General features: G+C 32.3%; 1 protein-coding gene across 8 annotated transcripts in view; it reads left to right on the top strand.

The window, feature by feature from the left end:
• Positions 1 to 21,892, top strand: part of LOC146529690 (zinc finger protein rotund-like) — a 135,664-nt gene that overhangs the window by 47,668 nt on the left and 66,104 nt on the right. For 4 of the 8 annotated variants that reach the window (XM_085201350.1, XM_085201351.1, XM_085201345.1 and 1 more), the window contains 4 exons: positions 92 to 219; positions 14,601 to 14,681; positions 20,327 to 20,447; positions 21,063 to 21,199. In XM_085201350.1, the coding sequence (XP_085057476.1) occupies positions 92 to 219; positions 14,601 to 14,681; positions 20,327 to 20,447; positions 21,063 to 21,199 (467 nt within the window). The remainder of the gene's footprint in view (positions 1 to 91; positions 220 to 14,600; positions 14,682 to 20,326; positions 20,448 to 21,062; positions 21,200 to 21,892) is intronic. The other 4 variants (XM_085201352.1, XM_085201348.1, XM_085201347.1 and 1 more) reach the window with 3 other exon arrangements.

Raw genomic sequence — 21,892 nt, forward strand, 5'->3', positions numbered from 1 at the left:
TAATTCATATATAACTCAAGAATAAAAACTTATTGTGGCGTTTTTTTTATTTATTTCTAATATATATTTTTAAATATATTTAATTGTTCAGGTACCTCAGGCGGCGGCGGGGCGCAAGGCCTAGTCCACTGGATGTCGGTGATGGCAGAGCACATGGGTGGGGGTCACCACGACCCCTCCCACTACGCGCTGCCGCCGTGGAATAATGGTGGTGTTGATGTAAGTAATTAGATAATTAGTATAGGCTCGTCATGCAATGTTTTAAGAATTCGGAGGAAAGAGAAACAACAGGGTTCCTACTGCCTACCCTGCTGCATGCGGGATATAGCGTAAAAATAAAAAAGTATAGGTTAAGATAATATTTTTTTACTATTTGGACCATTTTTGATGATGAATTTTTTTCTGATTTATAATTTTCAAGGTAAAAATTAGCATGAAAAGATATCAAAATGTACTTTTTAATTATAAGTTCTTAATAGATAATTGGGAAGAAAAAATGCTACGAGTTTGGGCATTTTTGATCAAGAACGTTAACACCGCTATACAAATAATATTCAAATTTAAACAAACTAAAATATTTCATTGAAATGGGAAAAATATTGAAGTGGGATTCGAACTCACTATTCACTACTCAATAGCCAACGACCTTTAACTGTGGCACGACGGCTAATTAAAATTTATTAATAGGTATAATTTTCAACAATTAATACAAATGATTGCAATTATATTGTCAAAACAACAAATGCAGCCGTTAAATGCATTCTCGCGTTGAGACAGAAGCTCCTCAACTATTTATGTTTCTTACGTGACTTGTATTGAAATTTACATTAAAAAGACTTAAAATATAATCTTTAAAATTTACTTTCTTATATTTTTATAATGGTTACAGTCTTTGACTCTATATGATCTAGACTGTAGGTTCGATTTCCACTTGAAGGAATGTATGAATTAAAATTATTTTAATTTTTCCGCTTTGGTGCGAGATCGACCTGCCAATTAAGTGTGGTGTAAAGTGAAAAACGGAATATCCTTTCAATGCCTCCAGAATTCGGCGGAAAATGGGGAAAAGAGTGTCTTAACATGAGGTTCCCCTTGCATACTGTATGGTATATGGACACAGCGTGACGCTAAAACACAACTAAAGATAAATATACGCATATTTGAGGAAAAAATTAAGAATAATTTCTACTAACGCAACCATTCATTTATTACGTGTCTGACTGAACAATATAACAAAAATAACCAATAAATATATTTTACAAAATAATCATATTTCAAGATAGTCTATATATATTATATATCTTTTATGTATTTTTATACAAGAGGAATAATTTTTACATTTTTAAATGTATATATTTTTTAAAAATACATTAAAAAAGACATTCTTTCGACGGTGGGACAAGGAGACGGCCATCGTCGGTGGCTTGGGCTCCAGAGAGTTATTATTATTAGTATAATTCAATTTTGCGTTAATAAAAATATACATATAATATATTTCAGTTATCATTATTGATTATTAAATCATGTATAAGTTAAATAAAAAACCGTTTAAGTGCGAGTCGGACTCGCACACCGAAGCCTCCGTACCAATTTGAGGATTGTAGGTCACCTGGAGGAAAGGACAACTTACTTAAGTCGACAGACTTAACTATGCGGGTATTTCCCCTCATTTTGTGCAATGCAATGAACAGATATACAGATATAAGTTTGTAATGTTTTTATTTTCTATGAAATACCTATAAATTTTTCTAACATCCTAAAAGGATTCCGTTTTTCCTTTCGAGGTAAGGGACCCTAAATAGTATTTAAATTATTTAAAACAAAATATTTTCTCTTTGATGAATAAAAAATAATGCAAACTGATAACACCTGTCTTATCATAGCGTGAAGATATGTTCACTTTCTACAGATATACGGCGACGGGTGTGCTCGAGTGTATCCAAATGAAAATGCTCTAACAACTAAATGAAATAATTATTAAAACTTATAACTAATGGTATTTTTAATTAATATAAGTTTGTAATAAATTTATTTTTCTATCTTTTGTAGAAAATCCGCTTTTTTTATTTTTTCCATAATATTAAGACACCTCGTTCTCAAATTTTAATCCAATTGTGGCAAAACCGAACGCCGCGATATGTTTTAATAAAGTTGAGGTTGTCATGTAAGTGTGTTTAATATAATTATAATCGCCCTAGTGAAAATTGAATCCCTCATCATCGATCTATGGATATGCGGGATAATTAAAAAAAAACTACCATTATATTTTTTTTCTTTTCATATTAGTTTAATAACAAATTTTATACGTAGGCAGAGTACCTGTAAGAAAAAATACTTATAATACCTAATGGTATGTACAGTTTCATCGATGTATAAAATATCAAACATTATTTTATATTCTAAATTCTGATTCCTTTCTGAATTATTCAATCTATAGTGGCAATTGGCATAGCGTCTTACTGGTAATGCGACGGTTATGAGTTCACTGGGGCATTCATTATTTTCATTTCTTCTCTCTGCTAACAAGGCAAAACGTGACGTTGAGTTCCACCACTCAACTCAACAACACAATGTCTCAGAATTGGGTAGAAAGTGCTGAACGGATTCGTCTTAACAGTGAATTCCCTTTGTCATCCCTGCTATGTGCGGGATACAGCGTGAAAGCAAAAAAAAAAAATTATTTGCGATTCATTTTACGAATTCATATCACACTTATGGCTCAAATTAATTGTGCCATTACCATAATCTTTCCATTATTAAAAAAATAAATTCCAAAGAAACTCATCTTCTACTTCAATCTTGTGTTATGCAAAATGTGTACATGAGAACAATATTAAACGCTCCCGAAACTAACTCTAGAAATATTGGCAATGATTAATCAAAATGGAAACAGCTTTTTATCAATGCATTATTTCCCTTAACATGTGATACTAATGTTGAATTTTACGCGTACGAATAGGGGTAGATTAGATAGAATTAAATGTGGTAATATGTTATCAACTCTATCTTCTAGTAAATAGGGGTTATTTTCAAATGATTCAATATGGGTTTGTAAAAAAAATTTGCATACAAGCGCCGCGGGCGTCGGCTATTGTAACAAGCTTAAAAATCTTACCAAGATTTTATTCTATACATATTAAAGTTCTTATAAAATAATAATGTACAGGTAATGATGCGATCGGAATCACTAAACAGATTTTGTCTATTTTTCTAATGATCAAAATGCAAATATCGTGAGAAAAAAAAGGAACTGCGATTTTTTTTGTGGACCATCTTCTGTGACAAATCTTTATTAATTACTTTGTCTTGGTACGTCGCTGGGACTGGGGCGAGGTAATGGATCGCTTGGCGTAATATGTATTTTTATATATTAAATTATAACGCAAAATACTCGTTTTGGTTTATATCTGTACTCTAATATTATAAAGCTGAAAAGATTGTTTGGTTGGAAGCGCTAATCTAAGGAACTATTGGTTAGAATAAAAAAAAATTGTGTACTCAGTTTTCGAGGTTGGATATAAAAGCTATTTCTCATTCAAGAAATATGTTTAAAAAGAACAATATGAGCAAATTGAAACATTTTATTTATAAAAGATATCAAACCTCTCTCTTATTGATTGATTTGCGGACCAGTCCATACACTGAGCTATGATGGTCTTCTTATCGGCAAGAATGAAAGTTCTTAATGTTACTTTGACCGGCGGTGTATAAATTTTATCTTCATAAGATATACGTCGGATCAAAGAACAGGTGCCAAAATATATTAAAATATGAAAATGTCCATATATGTATTTTTATTTAAAAAATATAGTATGACGCTACAATCAATTCGAGAAAATGATTTGTTGTAATTATACTTTTTTAGAAAACGTATATATTTTTTCAATGTAACGAGATTTGAACCTGCAACTCTTAAAACCACAAAGACGAAAGGGCGCGGGAGCATTTACAATATCATTAATTAATTTTCAATATCACTAAACATTTCCTAAATTATGTATTTTTCCATCCTAAGTGTGAAGTAAACTATAAAATTGTCTTAAAATTATGTTAAACAATATTTTTGTTTTCGTTTTACAGCAAATCCCTCTATGCTATGCGAACGATAAAATTACTCTACTAGTCCTAAAAAATATTACCATCTATATAAGATTGAAATCTTTGAACTGTAATAAATTAACAAACAGTTAACTTCCAGTTAAACAAGGTGTCAAAACTTGTGATTTTTTTATTTCACTTTTTTTTTATATTAAACCTATACGTACATAAAAGAAATTGAGATATACCCTTAAAATTACATCACAAAAAACGACAATCTTAATTCTTTTTATACTTTTTTCTCAACAATAGGTGAATAATTCACAGTACAAAAGTATAAAAAAAACCCCGACAACTAACTATCTACAATACCACATTGATATATCAAAATACAATAAATATGGTACAGGCGTCGGCAAAAATCAACTTTTTTGAGTTACGACAAAAAAATTGCCAATATATATATTGTTCTGGGCCCTGCTAACGATATTTTGATGACTGCTTCACAATAATAAAATAAAAGAAGTAAAGTTATGAGACTACTGTACCAGTGGGGTGAAGTCATCTTTGGATGGACAAAAAATTGCCTTAAAGGAATAATATTACATTATGAATTCTGTAATTATTTTTGATATTAGTTTTAATAAAAAAAAACATATCTACGTTCTCACGTTACATGACAAATTGAAAAATAAAGATGTTATTTTTTTTATAAATCGATGCTAAGCATATTTAATCTGTCAAAAAAATCGAAATCATTCCTTTTAATTATTAGCAATCAAACCGTCACTGAATAAAACTATTCATACACATACATTACAAATCGTTGAACCGTTGAAAATCGATTTAAAATCGTACAATGGGAAATCTAACCGAGTGATAGATCTGTAACATCTTAATTACTATACGTCAAAATCGATTATGCACATTCGAATATTTGAATAAGACGCATTGCTGTCATTAATATAGTCTATTTAACCCTTTGTTTGACCCTTTGCTGACTTTGTCCCTTATCTGCGGGGATATAATGCTTTCCTCGTTTCCTTAGAGGATTTCACAGTTGGTTTCATTATATATTAGATATTAATTATTTTTTGTCCGTCCGTATAACGATTGCTTGGGTATAACGCCCCCCTGCACAAATGTTGCTGCGAGCGTTTTATCCTTTTTGAGCTACTGTATTCTTTGATTTAACGGTTGCAAAGTAATTATTAGATTATCTGTCAGTTCTATAATGTATGGCGGTTGTTTGAATTTGATTTTGATTTATTTTATACTTACTATTAGGTTCCACGAATTTGTGTATATATTTTTGTGTAGTAAGTTAATATGAATTGTCATTAATCATGACATCAATCGAGATTGAAAACTATTCCTTAAATGAATTTAATCAAAATTGGTACAGGTATTCTTGTAAATAATTAACTTAAATACAAATATATGAATTTTATTTAATATTCACAATATACATATATTCACGTTTTTTCCACTACTTTCCAAACACTGTAAGTACTAAAAAATGTTAGAGCTATAGAGTATAGTTGGTGCGCGACGTGTTTTTCATTCACTTTAGCATAAGAACATTTTCGTTGCATCTAAAATGAGATTGTTGTCTGAAGCTACGTTATGTAGGGTAAATTTTATTTACAAACTCCGTTCATACGTCCAAAATCTGGAGAGAAAAAAGGTATAATAATTGTAAACTAACACAGTGTCTTTGTGCTCTTTTGTATATAAAATTATAAAAATATCTTCGGTTGCTTTAGTCGGGTGTTCGATACTTGCTAGAGCTATAGAATGAATTATTAGTACTAATTTGATTAGTTGTCAAATTTCGATAGAGACTATAATTTATTTTTATTATTATCAATGACCCTCTACACACAAAGTTAGGACAACATAAAGAGAATAGAATAAAACAAATTACAACACATTTTATTGTACACAAATAAAAATATATATAAAAAATACGTATTTCCATACAGTGTAAATTACAAAGAGATAATTTAGAGACATTACTCTTAGTTCTCTACTTATTATTAATTCTTAAAACACCCTGACCGACTAAAGGGACATGCATCATTATGACAAATATAACAATATTTTTTAATCATGAATTGATCCCGTTACTCGAAAGCATTAACACTACAACATATATTTAACACCATGCCTTAGAGAAATTCCTTCAATCCCCACAAAATTTGGCACCACCCAAACCCATCGGAACGTATAACAGTTCTATAATCTGATATAATCATTATATTAATAATATTCAATTCAGAAACAAGAGGAACAATAGCACATATCTATGTACGGTGGCCACAATTTTGACAGCCGAGAGACCGGTCCGAAGATTAATGGTTGGGCTACTCATCGTCGTAATGACGCCCCCTCGCAAGGTCTAATGACATCGTGTAGGGTGACGTTGCTGAAGAAAATGTTTGTTTATAGCGAATTTGTGATAGATATTAATTAGTTTTGTGTTTTAGGTATAGTGTTAGTGTAGAAGTTCTCTCTTTCTGCTCCTTTATATTATTCCTTATGTGCCAAATTTCTACTTTCTAAGTCGAATAGCTTCGTCTGTTCCCTGCCAATCCCTAAGTAACGGAAGAGTTTTATATATAGATACATAGTTTTATTGATAGACAATATTTACAATTGTTGATCCAATAAAGCAAATTGCAAAAAAAAATGATTGATCACTAGCCTCTCTCAATTTATTCTAAGATAATAATTTATTCAAAATTACTCAATAACATACAATTTGTTAACTATAATAAATTTTGATTTATACCAATTACTCAAACAACACTATCAGAGTAAAATATGAAAATTGATTTATGAATTACACCTTAAGAATGTTTCTTAAACTGATTACCATTTATAGTGTTAAATAATTATCCTACTTAAGGTGTTGTAAATGTACATTTATTATTTTTATCATAATTATTGTAGCATGATGATAATGCTGAGCATAATAAGATATTATCGTGCTTAGAATTGAATTGTGCAGTTAGGTTAGTGACATATACTGCATTTTTTATAAATTTTATGAAATCTCAATAAAAATTCTAACAAAAGTTATAAAAATATATTCATTACTTATATTCGAAAAAAGTTTCTAACATCCTAATCATTATAAACATACATATCTGTACGCAAAAAACTACTATATATACAAAAATTATAGTATAGTATTTTTTAAAGATTGTTGTATAAAGATTCGTACTAACACCGCCATCTTCATCCTACATAACACTAAAAAACAATCCAAACAAACCAACAAAACCATAATCACCACTCTACATACACTCTATGTGTTCTGCATGCCTTAATGCAGGTCCCTTAGTACGACAACAGTTACACTCATAAAAAATGTACTAACTTTATAGCTAACTTAACCTGAACTGTTAAGTTAACCTGAATTTGTAATTCATTCCCCCACGCGTAATCAAACCCACAACCGTCACTCATTGTCCCGCTGCGCTACGATGGCTTCATAATTGTTTATTATTACTTTCCAAAAATAACGTCCTCCATGGTCACCCTGAACGCATCCTTGGTTAATGTCTCTGTAGCAAAAAAAAAGTCTGGCATGTTTATCTTTGCCGAGACGGAGTCTTGCGAATTGCGAGTTTCGGCCCCTAATCGATTTTTGCCGGGACAAGTCTAATTTAGCGGATTAATCGTGAACACCCTACTAATAATGTTTGTAAGCGATATACTCGTATGTAGGTACTATTCTATTGTTTCTTTACGTAATTAAGTGTCTAATGGTAGGTCTAATGAGCAAGTGTATGTATAATTTGTATTGTGTTATACAAATTGTAAATGCACTTACGCATTGAGCGGAGAGTAAGAGCATTAAGTGGAAATTTCCTTATTTTTTTTACGAATACTTGCACATTTTATACGAAAAGGTGCCGAAGGAACACTTGATAAGAGGAACCTTCGCCTATGGGGATCTACAACCTAAATCAATTACGGATGCGTTGCCGGCCTCGAAGGTAAAAGTACTGTGCACACGACAATCGAAACATCCCAAATCATAACACTCCGGAAACACCTCAGGATTCCTCCTGGATTTTTCGATCATTCTAAAACCGTCCGTTAGACCCCAAAAATGCATCCAGACGGTGACGTATGGCGGCTACTCCTGTGGCGGGAGGCACGGTGCTAGAAACAATGGTGGCACCAAATCTTACATACTTTGTCTATTACAACTTTTGCATTCAGTATCAAAACTGACGCCAGATTTGGGGTCACCGTGTCATGCGATAAGAAAGGAGATATTATACTTTATATATTATTTATTTAATCATGTAATTATCATATTTCTAATATTTATTTATCATTAACAATTATTTTAAATGTCGTTCCACTCTTAAGAAAGAAAATCTTTCGAAATCGAGTAAAAGAGGCGCGGGTTCAAATCCCGCTACATTAAACTTTGTATATACGTATTATCTTATTATTTTTACCAAGTAACAATAATTTTCACTATCTCAAGGGAACAATTATTTTACTTAACTTTCACAACAAATTCCTAATACAATATAACGTATTTACGATGGCTTCGTATCGACATACGTATTGTTGACAACTTTCATTCGACAACACCCAGAAGACTAACTTCGTAGGAACAATAAAAACCAAGTTGACTAACGATTTAGTGTGTTTTTACTTACTTTTGTGTGCTGATCAACTGATTTTTTTTAGGAAGCACTATTTCGATATATCCACATACATACCGCAAGCAAACGGAACCTAGAGTTAAGACACTCCGTTCCCAACTATCTCCTCTATTTTCTAGATATTACTTGTTGAATGAATTCATTATTTTGTCTTGTTGACTAGAGTAGGAACAGAAAAATAATTCAAGTAAGAATGGATCCCACAACTATCGTCTTTACAGTCTGCGCAGTGATGTCTTTTACCTTTTAGAATCGGAACTTGTCTATAATTTATTAATACTACATTAATAATAGATTAAAATCAGTCTTCACCTTTAACAAAATAAACAATGCCAATATTTTACAATTTCCAAACAATATTAGTTGACAAGTAAATTATAAACGATGACATCGATTTCTTTATCTTTCTATAGAGTGTCATATAAAAAGATTGGTAAGAATTGGCCCCATAAATAACGTGACGATACAATATTATGATCTCAGTATAATACGTTACCTATTATTGGCAACATAACTCATTTCCTTAGGCGCTATTTGCAAAGGGGTGGGTTTGTAGTTGCTTGGCTTGGTATGTATTGATACTTGATACTTTGAAATCTAGTCAGTTGTACGTGTAGAGCACGAATAAAAATATGTTTGTATTAATAAAACAAATAGGAAATTGCAATTTTTTCAATATCGAAAAAAAAAGTTCTAACTACTGAATTAAAAACGAGGTAACAAGTTGACTTTCACTACTCTACACGCAATGTTTCGAATTCGGGAGGGTAGCGGAGAGTGCAGTGAGCTTCTCCTTGCGAACCTTTCTATATGCGAGATCCACCATGAAATTAAAAGAAAAAGTAAAATCATTAAAAGTTCAAAACCACTTAGTTGCATTATAGAACCATAAAACTATTCAATTCATGCACCTTAAAGGCGCTAACCGCTACATTTTTTCTATTTGTCGTAGCTTTTTATGGGAACATCTTTTATAAGAAGATTGTTTAATCCTTTGTCAGTATTCTGTAAGAACTAAGGTCCTCGAACAGTCAACGGCTTACGGTAAGCCGATAATTCTGGGAGACTGCTCACACTTTCACGGTTAATGAGAATTTAGTGATTAGGCACTCCGTCGTTATTGGATGTTTGAGCGCGTTAGTTGTGGATTCGATTCTCTCTTGGTATGATAACGCAAGTTGCAGAGTTAAGTTCAGCTATATAAAGGTGCAATGTCTCGAATTCGAGTAAAAGTGGAGAAATGTCTCTACTGCAAGCTGTTAAAAGTACTATTACATTCTTCTTTGTCAAATGATCATTCTTAAGAATAGTCTTTACCACTATGTACATATATGTGTATATATTCCAGCGGAAAGTAAACGGTGTCCTAAAACTAGGTCCTCTTAGCCTATCCTGCTTTGCGGGTAAAAGCGTGATGTGAAACTGCAATATATTAAGATGAACGCCATTCGGCACAGTGCGGTCGCCTCCCACCCATCCATCCATCTTGAACATCGGCAACTCATCACGCTAATTTGCTCCTGCGTCCTGCCTTGTTGATAGAATCAGGTAATTTGGGGGAAAAATATTTATTGAACGGAAAATTGTATGTGTTTCTCTTACTTAATTAGACTTTTTATTGTATGACAGTGTAATGGTAAAGTGGATGTGTGACTTTAAGAGCGATATTAAGGAGTTCGATTTCGAGGACATCTATCAGGCGGTCCTTCTGCCCGAGACAAACGCCTCGACAAAAACGCGAAGAAACGTGCTTTTCCAATTCATGTCTCGCCAAAGCTATGCTGAATAACGACTACTTAATTTATAAAATTACCGACTTTTGGGCTTGAACCCACACTGTACTCGTCTCTCCTACATCTCCACCGTCCACTGGCTTATCCCTGGATAATCCGGTGTCATTATCGCCACGTTATCCGTCACTGTCACCGCCACGATCGCTATCGGTGGCGAGACGTTTATGTGATTGCGGGGACGATTTTGACGGGACGGGAACTTTGCGGGAAACAGGTCATTTAGTTTTACTGACAGTTTGTTGTGTTTAAGTGAAATATTGTTGTTTTTTATATATATTTACGTACATATATTTTTTATATAGAACCAGCGACCCATCTGCTTAAACTTACAATTATATTATTACTAGCGGACGCGCGCAGCTTCGCTTACGTATTTAGGGGTGAATTCTAATAAACCATGAAACATGTGTTCAATGAAATATTTTTAAGAGTATAAATTTCAAATTTTATAAAAATCGGTGGCGATTTAAGAATTTTTATATACAAACTTTCAACCCCTTATTTGCACCCTTATGGAAAGAATTCTAGAAAACCATGAAACACGTGTTCAATTAAATACTTTTAAGAGTCTGAATTTCAAATTTTATAAGAATCGGTGCCGATTTTAATTTTTTTCCATACTAACTTTCAACCCCTGTTTCGCCCCAATGGGGTTAAAATTTTCCAAAATCCCTTCTTAGTGGATGTCCAGATTACGAAAGTAAACATCTGTCCAAATTCCGCGTTTCTACGCACAGCGGTTACGTCTGTGCGTGCGTCTTACCTCAGTCAGTGAGGACAAGTCCTTTTATATATATAGATAGTAAAATCTAGAATCCTTACATAATTTCTAGCTTATGTGCTATTATGATGATTATATTTTGAAAACTGTGTTAGATATATTAGGTACTGTAATGTTTTATCTAAATCCGTTCAGTAGTTTTTGTGTGAAAGTGGAACCAACATCCATTCTCACAAATTATCACATTTATTATAATATTAAGTAGATTAGAAGTAAGCTTAATACAGTTGATATAAAAGTAAAATTATTTTAAATTATCAGATAAAATATTATTACTTTTTTAAGACCAAGACCAAGAAAACTTGGTTATATCTGACTGAATAGGATAGTTTATCTTTGAAGTTTTACTTAGAGGTAAAACTATTATATACATTTATATTGTATAATATATAGGCTCTGTCTAGCTTTCATTTGAATATAGTAATATGTTATGTATATTAGTATACATTTATACATTTTTACCTCTCCCACACAAGCCACAACCAGTGGTGTTTAGACAATCTATTCTCAACTCTCTTCTACTAGTTTTGTCTTACTTGACTGGAAAAACATAATTTGAAGCCGTTGAAAGCGTGTGAAACAATCACACACAATGTATTGGTTGTGGGTTTAATTCCCAGTTGAGGTAATTAATCGGTTTCATTTCTTCCAACTGCGCCTTATTAAGTTGTTTAAAGTAAAGTTTCAAGACTAGGACTAAGCAATATTGTCATGATATGTACATTACAAACTACCCTAATATTGAGGGTAGGCGTCACTGTGCACGACGGTGACGGATGTGCTCAGGCGAAGGGCGAATTTTTTTAACTTAACTAACTAATTATTAATAGGTCTATGAAAATACGACAATTTTACCCTCATATATCCATTTTTGCCTGTACGAACGCCTTCTTATTTACTAAATATTTTTTTACACTAAGTTGTTTTTTTTTACTGAAAAGTGTGGAGTTAGCTAAATATTTTATCCCTATAAATTAAATATAATCATCATTTCTTTTTATCATAAAATAAATTGTTTAATTTATTATTAATTAATTAGGCATAATTCTTAATCATTTCGAATTGTATTGTGCTATTAACAGCTTTCTCTACCTATACAGCGTGAAGCTGATTAAAAACAAACATATCATAACAGCAAAAAAAACCACAAGATAATCCTTGTATACGAATACAGGAAAAATAGCTTTATTATTCCGAGACGTTCATACGTTCACAGTTACGACTTCAACTTTGACAAATGAATGAACACCGCAAATTGAGTCGCTACCCCCAGTTTCTGTTAATCATCGTTTAGCTTTTCTGTTTCGCTAAACGTTTACTTAAAGGCTCTATTGTTTGTGTAGAAATTATGTACGAAAACAGTTTATTGTGGTTCATGCGGCGTTGAATTGCGCCATTTAACACAATATCTCCAGAATTCTACAATAAAAAGCAAATCACAATTGATAATAAAAGATTTTTTATCGCGTAAAATATCTTATGCTCCTAAGTGAACTATTCACTCAAGTTTCTTCCTAAAATAAGAAATGACTTATAATCCTATTCTATATATTCACCTTACGTACGAAAAACAAGAATTTAGCCTCAAAATTACCGACAAATCCCCCTAGAAGGGTAATATTTACCCAAATTCTTCCCATATGGGACCAAATTACCTTGAAAACTTAACCTGCCTCAATCCACATCATCCTGTATTCAGAATCGACATAAAAATGTTCTGTTATTGATTATCTATACAATGTTATTTCTAGACTCGGCAGCATAATATTTTACTACCCCAAGCACACATTCACACATTCACTTACACACGTGTGTTATATGTGTATATGTATATGTGTGTATGCACGCACACATAAAGGCAATGTGTGTGTGTGAGTTAAGAAAAATACTTGTGTCGCGGGTTTTTCTTGGGAACAGCGACGGGAGGGAGTTATTGTTAGGATTAGATTTTTTTCTATTAATTCCGTAAATTTGTTATAAGTTATAATTTCTTGCTAAGTTATATATATTGTTATAAATTCTGTTATCTTTTAACAACAAAATGATAGTTAAATTATGGTTTTAGTAATAGAGCCAAAATTTTAAGAATTTGTAAAGAAACTTGTATATTTATATTTTTTTTATTTATTAAAACAATTTACATTTACAAAATAACACCTGACGTGACGTGACATCTTTAAAATTGTGCAATATAACCAACTTATCTTTTAAAGAAATAAAAAATACATATATTCTATTTAAAAAGAGCTCGACTCTATATTTTTAAAGGAGCTTATTCCCCACATACGAACGTCTTGAACTACGTCACGTGATCATCTCACCCCCTCACACATACATGACTAGAGGGGGATGGAGCTAGTTTAGGACTAACATTTTATATGTTAGCCGGGTCATGGATGTAAAATATTTTATATGGTACATAAAGATATAGAATAGAATAGAATATAGTATTAGAAAAAATATAACGAGGAAATATTGGCGATTTTATATTAGAAAAGATGAGAGTAGGTAGAAGAAACTTGGGATCCAAGTGTTAAGATACTTCCGTTCCACACTTTCCGCCGAATTCTTGAAATTTTGCATGTTGAAACGCGGTATTCAAAGCTCTTTACCAGAACGAGGAAATTAAAATATTTGAAATTTCATTCCCTCGAGTGAGAATCGAACCCACGACGGCCTATTCTTTGAAAGATGAGGTTCTTTAATATTTTTCTTATCTATTCTTACAACACTTCCGTTACTGATTCCGATTCCTTCCGATTTTGACTGACAGAATCGCGAAACAAAGTTTCGGGTCACTACTTGTAGAGTATATTTTATGAATCATATAATTATCTCTAGACACTAAACTTCGCGATTTAAAACGTAATATCCTTAAATACCTAGTAATGGTGAGTATCAACGGAAACTTTGAAAAAACCTCTTTGCATTCCAACATTCCTAATGGAGCCTACATATCAAATTTCAGCGTTCTACGCCGCGTAGTTTAGGCGGTGCGTTGCCTGTTAATAACTTCGTTAGTAACGAAAGATTTTTATCTATTTATTGATATAAATTTTTATCTATTGTTCGTACAAAATCTACATATATTTTTAATAAAAGATAAAAAGCATTTATTATTTTTTGGGTTTTATATAATTACACTAACTTACAATATACAGGTTATACATATGTATATCAATTGTTCTTTACATGATATTTTTATAAAATATTTAATTTAAAAAATATATATTTATAAGTATAATTTTCCATGTATATTCCTAATTATAACATATGAATATATTTGTCCGACAGCATTGCCAACAAAAAGAGAGTCTGGAATACGCCGCGTGGTCACGGCCACGAGGCGCGATGACTATCAAACAGGGCTACGAGGTGAGAGTAGCGTGGACTATAGAATTAGCTTCTTTTTTTCTTTTCACGCTACCTTTATCTTTATAGAAAATAGAAAAAAAAGTGTTTAATCATTCCGTTAAATATTGTTTGTATTTGTACATAAATATCGTCGCTTTTTACATTTATTTTCACGCTTCTTTTTAAGATTCTTTTAGCTTCACCTATCTGCAAAATACTGAGTAGGCAGACAGAAACTAGTGTTAAAACACTCCGTACACCATTTTTAAGCAAATTTCGGACACGTTGTGTGTAACCACACGTTCAGTGAATTCGGCTAAATTTGAATCGAACCCACAACTGGCGTGTTTACAGACAGACTGTGCCGCTGCAATACTGCTGTGCGATTTTTGGTATGTAACATACATATGTGTAATATATATCTATTGTATTTACTTAAGTACTTTTTTAATGTAAAGTAGATGTTCATCTAGTATAGTATTTAGATTAGATATCAGTAGCTGTTATTCACGTTATATATTTTTATACGTTTTTAGTCTCATTTTTATGCTTTAATTTATTTTTAACTAAAACTGTAACACTTATCAGTTCGATTCTCTATTTTCTCCATAAAAACGTGCTACTATAAACGCGACAGGGTGTGGGTTCGATACACAATCGAGGAAATGAAATATTTAATATTTTAATTTTCCTCGCTCTGCTAACAAGGCAAAGCGCTGCGTGGAATTCCGCTATTAAACACGCAACGCCAACATTAGGTTCCCAGGTTCCCTCAGCCTACTCTACTGTATACGAGATACAGAGTAAAGTTAAAAAAACTAAAGTTTTGTCTTGACATCAAGTACAGTGTTTCCTCTAAATTCAACGTATCTGTCATACGTTCCTCCCCGGGGTCTAATAGCGGGGTTGAAATGACAAAGAACATTCATTTGCAACTGTCTTATCCAGAGATACGCCCTTTTAAACTTTCCGCTGATGTTTTTGTATGTAATTATAATAATTACTATAAGTTATAGGACAAGTAGCGTACGCGTTAATTATTTGCGAGTTCGATCGCCTCTCGGGGTACTGATTATATTCGAATTATTTTCAATTTCCCGCTGTGGTTAACTAAAGGCATATTATTAAAATATAGAAAGTAAAGTTTTATCATCGAATATTAAAAATAATAACAACAAACGAACTTCAGCTATTAAATCAAAAAATAAAGGACAAAGAAACTTAACGTTTACTGCAGTTCAGCAATAAAATATAAATCTCATCAACCATTACATAAAACTCAAAACTTTATATAACACTAAAACCCCAAATGTGGGTCGGAAAAACAGCGCTGTTTGTTACAGGGGGTAGTTTACGTCAAAATTCGCTATTAAACGCGATAGATGGCGCTGCTCTAAAGAATTTCTACCTAACATCGAAGCTAGGTATTTCTTCCTTTTACGATGTTCTAAAGTATTTTACTTGGACTGTGGAGATTGCGATGTGTGATGTATTTTTAGTTAAAATTTTATGTATTACAGGTTATAATTTTAAAACTAGAAATATTGTCTGAAAAAAATACCTTTCTTTAGAACTTTTTAAAAATATATAATTTGTTATGATTGACTGTTTATTCATGTTGTTAATAAGTACAATATTTATCAAATAGCATTATTTAACTTAAGGCCAGCTATGGCGCAGGGACACAAACGTGCGACTGTAAGCCCAACAGATTGTGGGTTCGATTTCCACTCGGTTTAATTAAATATTTATTTTTTTCATTTCAAGTGGCATTGAGTTCTTCCTCTCCAAATTCTCCAATTCGACAGAAAGTGAGGAAATGTATTAATGGAAACGAGGTGTCTTAACATTCCTTTTGTTAATTAAAATTGTATCAAAAACTAAACGATACTTTCTAATATTATTATGTACTTACACAACTTACAAAAAAAACTTATAATTTAGCTATTATTCTTCAAAATACTTTACATTCCCCAAAAAATCGATTCAAAGTAATAACAACATGTAAGCGTCCCTAAACTGCGGATGTGATCACTTAAATTAAATGCTCTACCAGTGTAGAGTACGAGTATGTGTATCCTGTGCTGGGCGTTATCTTCAAATTAATTTGCAACGATGGGTCCCGGGCCGAAATAGTTTGTGATTTACTGCTTGTTTGCCCAGTTTGTATTAGAAATATGTTATTGAAATTACTTTTGTGCCTCTGTAATATATGAAATGTCAAATAGAATGCGAATCTGAATGTAGAACGACAGTACTGAGTTCGATTCGTTTTCGGGGGAATTCATTTTTCCATATTCCAGCTCTAGTAACAAGGTAGAGTGTGGCGTGTTGTTGAAAAACGATTTTAAATAAAATTATGAGTGTAGAAAAACTTTACTAAATACAATAGTGATAATAATAGAATATTTAATTTTAAATATGTTTATTCTTTTCGCTCAATGGAAAAACAGCGGCGTTTAGTTTCGCGACTATATACAATGTTTCTTCATATAATAAAAAATAAACGTTTATATTTAAAATCTATTCTATTTGCTAAATTCTACAAGATTTATTTTTCTAATTTAATAATTTTATAGATTTGTATATTAGCTTATGTAGTTAAAACTCTTGTAGTAAAATTTGTTGGCAGTAGTTTAAATATTCCTTCTTTTAGAGGAATAGTTCCAATCCAATGATTATTGTTACGAGTAGAGGCCGTCGTAGTACAGCAGGCGTCTCTGACTGTAAACGCAGTGATTTTGTGTACGATTCCCAATTGGGGTAATGCGCTTTTTACACTTACATTTCTGCCACTCAAGACATTTTTTTATACAATTCCAGAGTGCTCGTCTGGTAGTGCAAACCAATCTTTGTCTACTATGCTAGGCGTATAATAATATAGTTTTCATTATTTTATTGTTATATCTCTATTGGCGCCAACTTTTACTGCACTATAAACCTATCTAGTCAATTTATTTTGAAATATACAATACATATTATATAAGAAATTTTGTATTCATCGCTCTGTTCTCTTTGTATTCACTGTGTTCTCCCAAGTGCGGCGCTGAGTACCGCCATGTAACACGCAATGTCTCAAAAAGTACCTACCTGCCTACCTTGCTATATACGTACATTAGTAAAACTTAAATCTGTACTAATACAAATATTCTAAATTATCAATTTACACTATCAATAAAAATTAATTACAACAATTATACATCAAAAAATATAAAAAGGGTGTAAAATTCAACTTCAATTCTCTAATTGGTGTTCAATTGAAATGTCAATTACACTTGACATTTAGTGAAACGTGTTTTCTAGGAAATCCTGCCGCCAAAATATTCTAGATACTAGATATAACGAAATTAGACATGCAAAGCGAACTACGTAATGCATGTAGGGTGACCAAAGTTGGTGATTTATACGGACCGTCCTAATATAGGTATTATTAGCAACGCTCGATTTGGCTCGGGCTCTATTAATTATGGAATCCGTTGAATTTTCATAGTTACGTTGATTCCGATAACGGATTAATAAAGTTGTAACGGTCACGTGTTCCCAACGGCCTCGATGTGCCCGAAGACGGCACTGTTCCCACGTGCGTATTAATGTATAAGATATTTATTAGCCGCAACTTTTACTATTTATAATTATAGAAAAAAAAATTTTTTTTTTCATTTTCATACTTACGTTTAAAGAGCCATATTTAATGTAGTAGATTCAATGTTTTATTAGATCGATCTTATTTGATTCCTATTATTTGATTTTGTTAAGAAATTTTCAATTTTAGGTAGTAATATTTTGCCTTTGAGGGCAAACAAGGGGCTTAATTAAAAACAGATTTTTTTTCTCTACTATAGAATACTGGTAACTCATTTTCTTTTTTTCGATGGACACATTATAATTTAAAAAAGACAAAAAAAAAGAACCTTTTTTATATTACACTGTACCACAAACTTTATGTTGTATGGTAAACCCAATATCCAGTCTTTATCTTAAATCAGAATAAAGAAAATATTTATCAAATTAATATGCGTACGTAATATCAAAAGTCCCGCCGTGGGATTCGAACCCAGACCCCAATAACATGCGAACTTAGACTCGTTTTAACCGGAAGGCAATTTATTAATTTGACATTAATATAATCATAATCTACATATTTGTTGATATTTAATTACAATAAAAATCGGTACTAAATAAATTTAGATTTGTAGTTTTTATATTTTTTTCGTTGATATCAAAAATATATCGATATTATTATGTACATATATTAATATATTATAACATAGTTTACTTGATTTTATCTATGGCTCCACTTTCCGTCGAAATTCCGTCGATATATTAGGCGAGTCAAACGGTGGAGCTCAACGCCGTACACTGTCTTGCTAGAGTTGAGCTATATCATAATTTATGTAAGTATAACCATACACGTCTCAAATATATAAATAAAAATAGGCTCCGAAAGCCCTCCGAAAGTAATTTCAGATTTATTTTGTACGGGCAAAATGTCTAAAGAAAAGAAAAGCACATACAAACACAAAACATATGTATAAATTAAAATATCCCTATAATAAATCAAGTTATCAATACTAAAATAACATATTTTAGTGAAATTAAACAAAAACGGCAAAGTAACCTAGCTCTTAGTTACTATGATTTATCTGACCGCTGTCTATTTATTAGTAAAGCGCGTGTAGTGTCTGACAAAATGACCGCTGCGGGGCGAGGCGGGGCGGGGCGGTGTCGGGGTTTATTTATGGATGACCGTTATAATTTAGGGGTTAACTTAAGATGATTTGATTTCTCGCTGCGAACAATTGTATATTACTATATTGATATTTAGTTTGGTTGAATGCCCTAATCAAATTAAAAATATTCTTTATTCAAATAGCTACCACAGCTCGGAAGGCAGTTCTGCTGAGAAGAGACGGCAAGAAATTCAGCAGTTGCTCTTTTCAATGTCAATAGTACCTATAATTTGATTATCATATAAATTAGACAAACTGTCCTGAACAAAAAATTTCTCGTACACACAATGCGTCAGTATGGCGTTTATTTTGATTATATAAAGCATGGATACTTAAATTTCTTTTTTTTTTCATAAGTAACGTGTAGGTACATCAAGTGAAATTCGACTCTACATATGTATATAGATATATATTTATATATTTGAACGATTTTGATTTATTTTTAAATATTAAAAGTTCAAATACTTTTTGGGAATGATAAGAAAGCTCAACAAGTTTTCAAATTTTAGTAAATATTATACCTAATCTATTTGCTAGCTAACTGTACATAAAAACGTATTATGCTAATTTGATTGTACATTACTCAAGTTCATCAAGTTGAACGTTTAGAATAATATAATATAATATGGTAGCCTAGTGACACTTCATTCTCCATTTTCCACCAAGTTTCCGTGACATTGCGCGTTGAGTGCCGGAACTCTCCGTCGCGTTTCGACCAGGTTGGGGAAATTAAAATAAAATATATTTCCCTCGAGTGGATATCGTACCCGTAACTGTTACGTTAACAGTCAGATGCCGCTCAATTGTGCCATGGCGATTTCATATATAACATTATATATTCTTAAAATTTTCTTAAAAAAGATCATTTTATATTCTTAAAAATAATCTAATTAAAAAATTAAATAAATATTAAAATCATATATTTCTCTGTTCCAGGCAAAGATGAGCACAGGTGACGGCTCAGTGGGCGGTCACCAGAAGGCTGATGACAGAATCGGTCATCACCAGTCCATGAGTCAGATGCTGTACGGCGCCGGTCTTGGGCCAGGTCGGTCGGGTTAGTATGTTATAGACTTTAAGATGACGAAATAACAGTTCCACAGAAATAAATAGATTTTTGAAAGAACCGGTAAAAATTTATACCTGATATCATCATGTTCAGCATAGCATTAAAACAAAATCAAGCTTTACATACTTGTTTTATGTTAGTTTTTTGACGACGAATGTTCATAGCACACCAATAAATATTTTTTTTTTTAGCTTCACGCTGTATCCCGCACATAGCAGGGAAGGCGGAAACAACCTAGTGTTGAGACACTCCGTTCCCTATTTTTGATCGAATTCTTCAGTAAATATTTCATTTCCTTGAGTGGGGAACCCACAATCAGTCGCGTTTGCAGTTGCATTTGTGGCCCTGGGGCATGACCGTCTTAATATACTAATTCTTAATCATAACTTTTTTATGATAATATATCGGTAAATATTATTGCTTAATAGAAATTGAAAATAATCTTGAACGACAGCTTAACTTAAAGCGTGCTTCATACGACTATATTATACCTTAAAAAATCTAGTTACAAAATAAAAAAACAGCATTCCCTGTAAATTTTAGCTCAGCAACTTTTATTCCTAATACACTTAATATAGCAATTTCTCGTCCTTATATCTCCAGGTTCATCATCATCATCACCAGTGGGTGGCACCAACAGTGGACTTCTTGTAGTACCTCAACCTTTGGGTAAAGGCCCCACAAAGCTACAACCTCTACACGCACATGCAAGGAAATATCATTGCAAAATGTGTCCACAGGTACGATTTGGTTTTTATTATTATAAGATAGAGTCCTAGAATTATCTAGAACCTAGAAATATCTAGCTAAATCGAACTAGCAAAAATATTCCGTTCGTTCCTAAAAAGTTAAATTGTAATTTCACGCATCACTCGATAACCCAAAAATTAGGCGGTGCATGGGGAACGAAGTGTCTTAACACTAAGGTCTCTATACACTGACATTTGCGGGATAGAGCGTGAAGCAATTTTTGTTATATATTTTTTAATTTCTACTAACAATCCAATGACAAATGAATTTCAAGCGCTAATAAAACAGTAGGCACCGCCATAAAATATCATAATATCCTGGTACTTGAGCGTAGACAGGAGTCCACGCTATGGCTATACTTGTGTCATTTCGAACAAACAATAACGTCGGCTGTAGGTCGCGCTATCATGAAATTTTGATGTAAGGCATAGGCTACATAGGTTTTGTGAACTTATAAACAAGATCCAATAAAACGCGGCGTTGAGTTCCGCCACTCAACACAACACGATAAATATGAAAAAAACAAAAAACGAAAAGCTTAAATACTTGAAATAATTTAAACATTCAGTAAATATTAGTTAACTAGATCAGAAGTTTAATACGTACTTTTATCTGAAAATAATTGAAATATTTGTAATGATAGTGAGAATCTGCCTAACAACCTTCGTGCTAAGAGTGAGACG

Source organism: Heliconius melpomene, chromosome 18, assembly GCF_056956725.1.
Source record: "Heliconius melpomene rosina isolate 202511_hmr_F chromosome 18, ASM5695672v1, whole genome shotgun sequence".
NCBI classification, from domain to species: Eukaryota; Metazoa; Arthropoda; class Insecta; order Lepidoptera; family Nymphalidae; genus Heliconius; species Heliconius melpomene.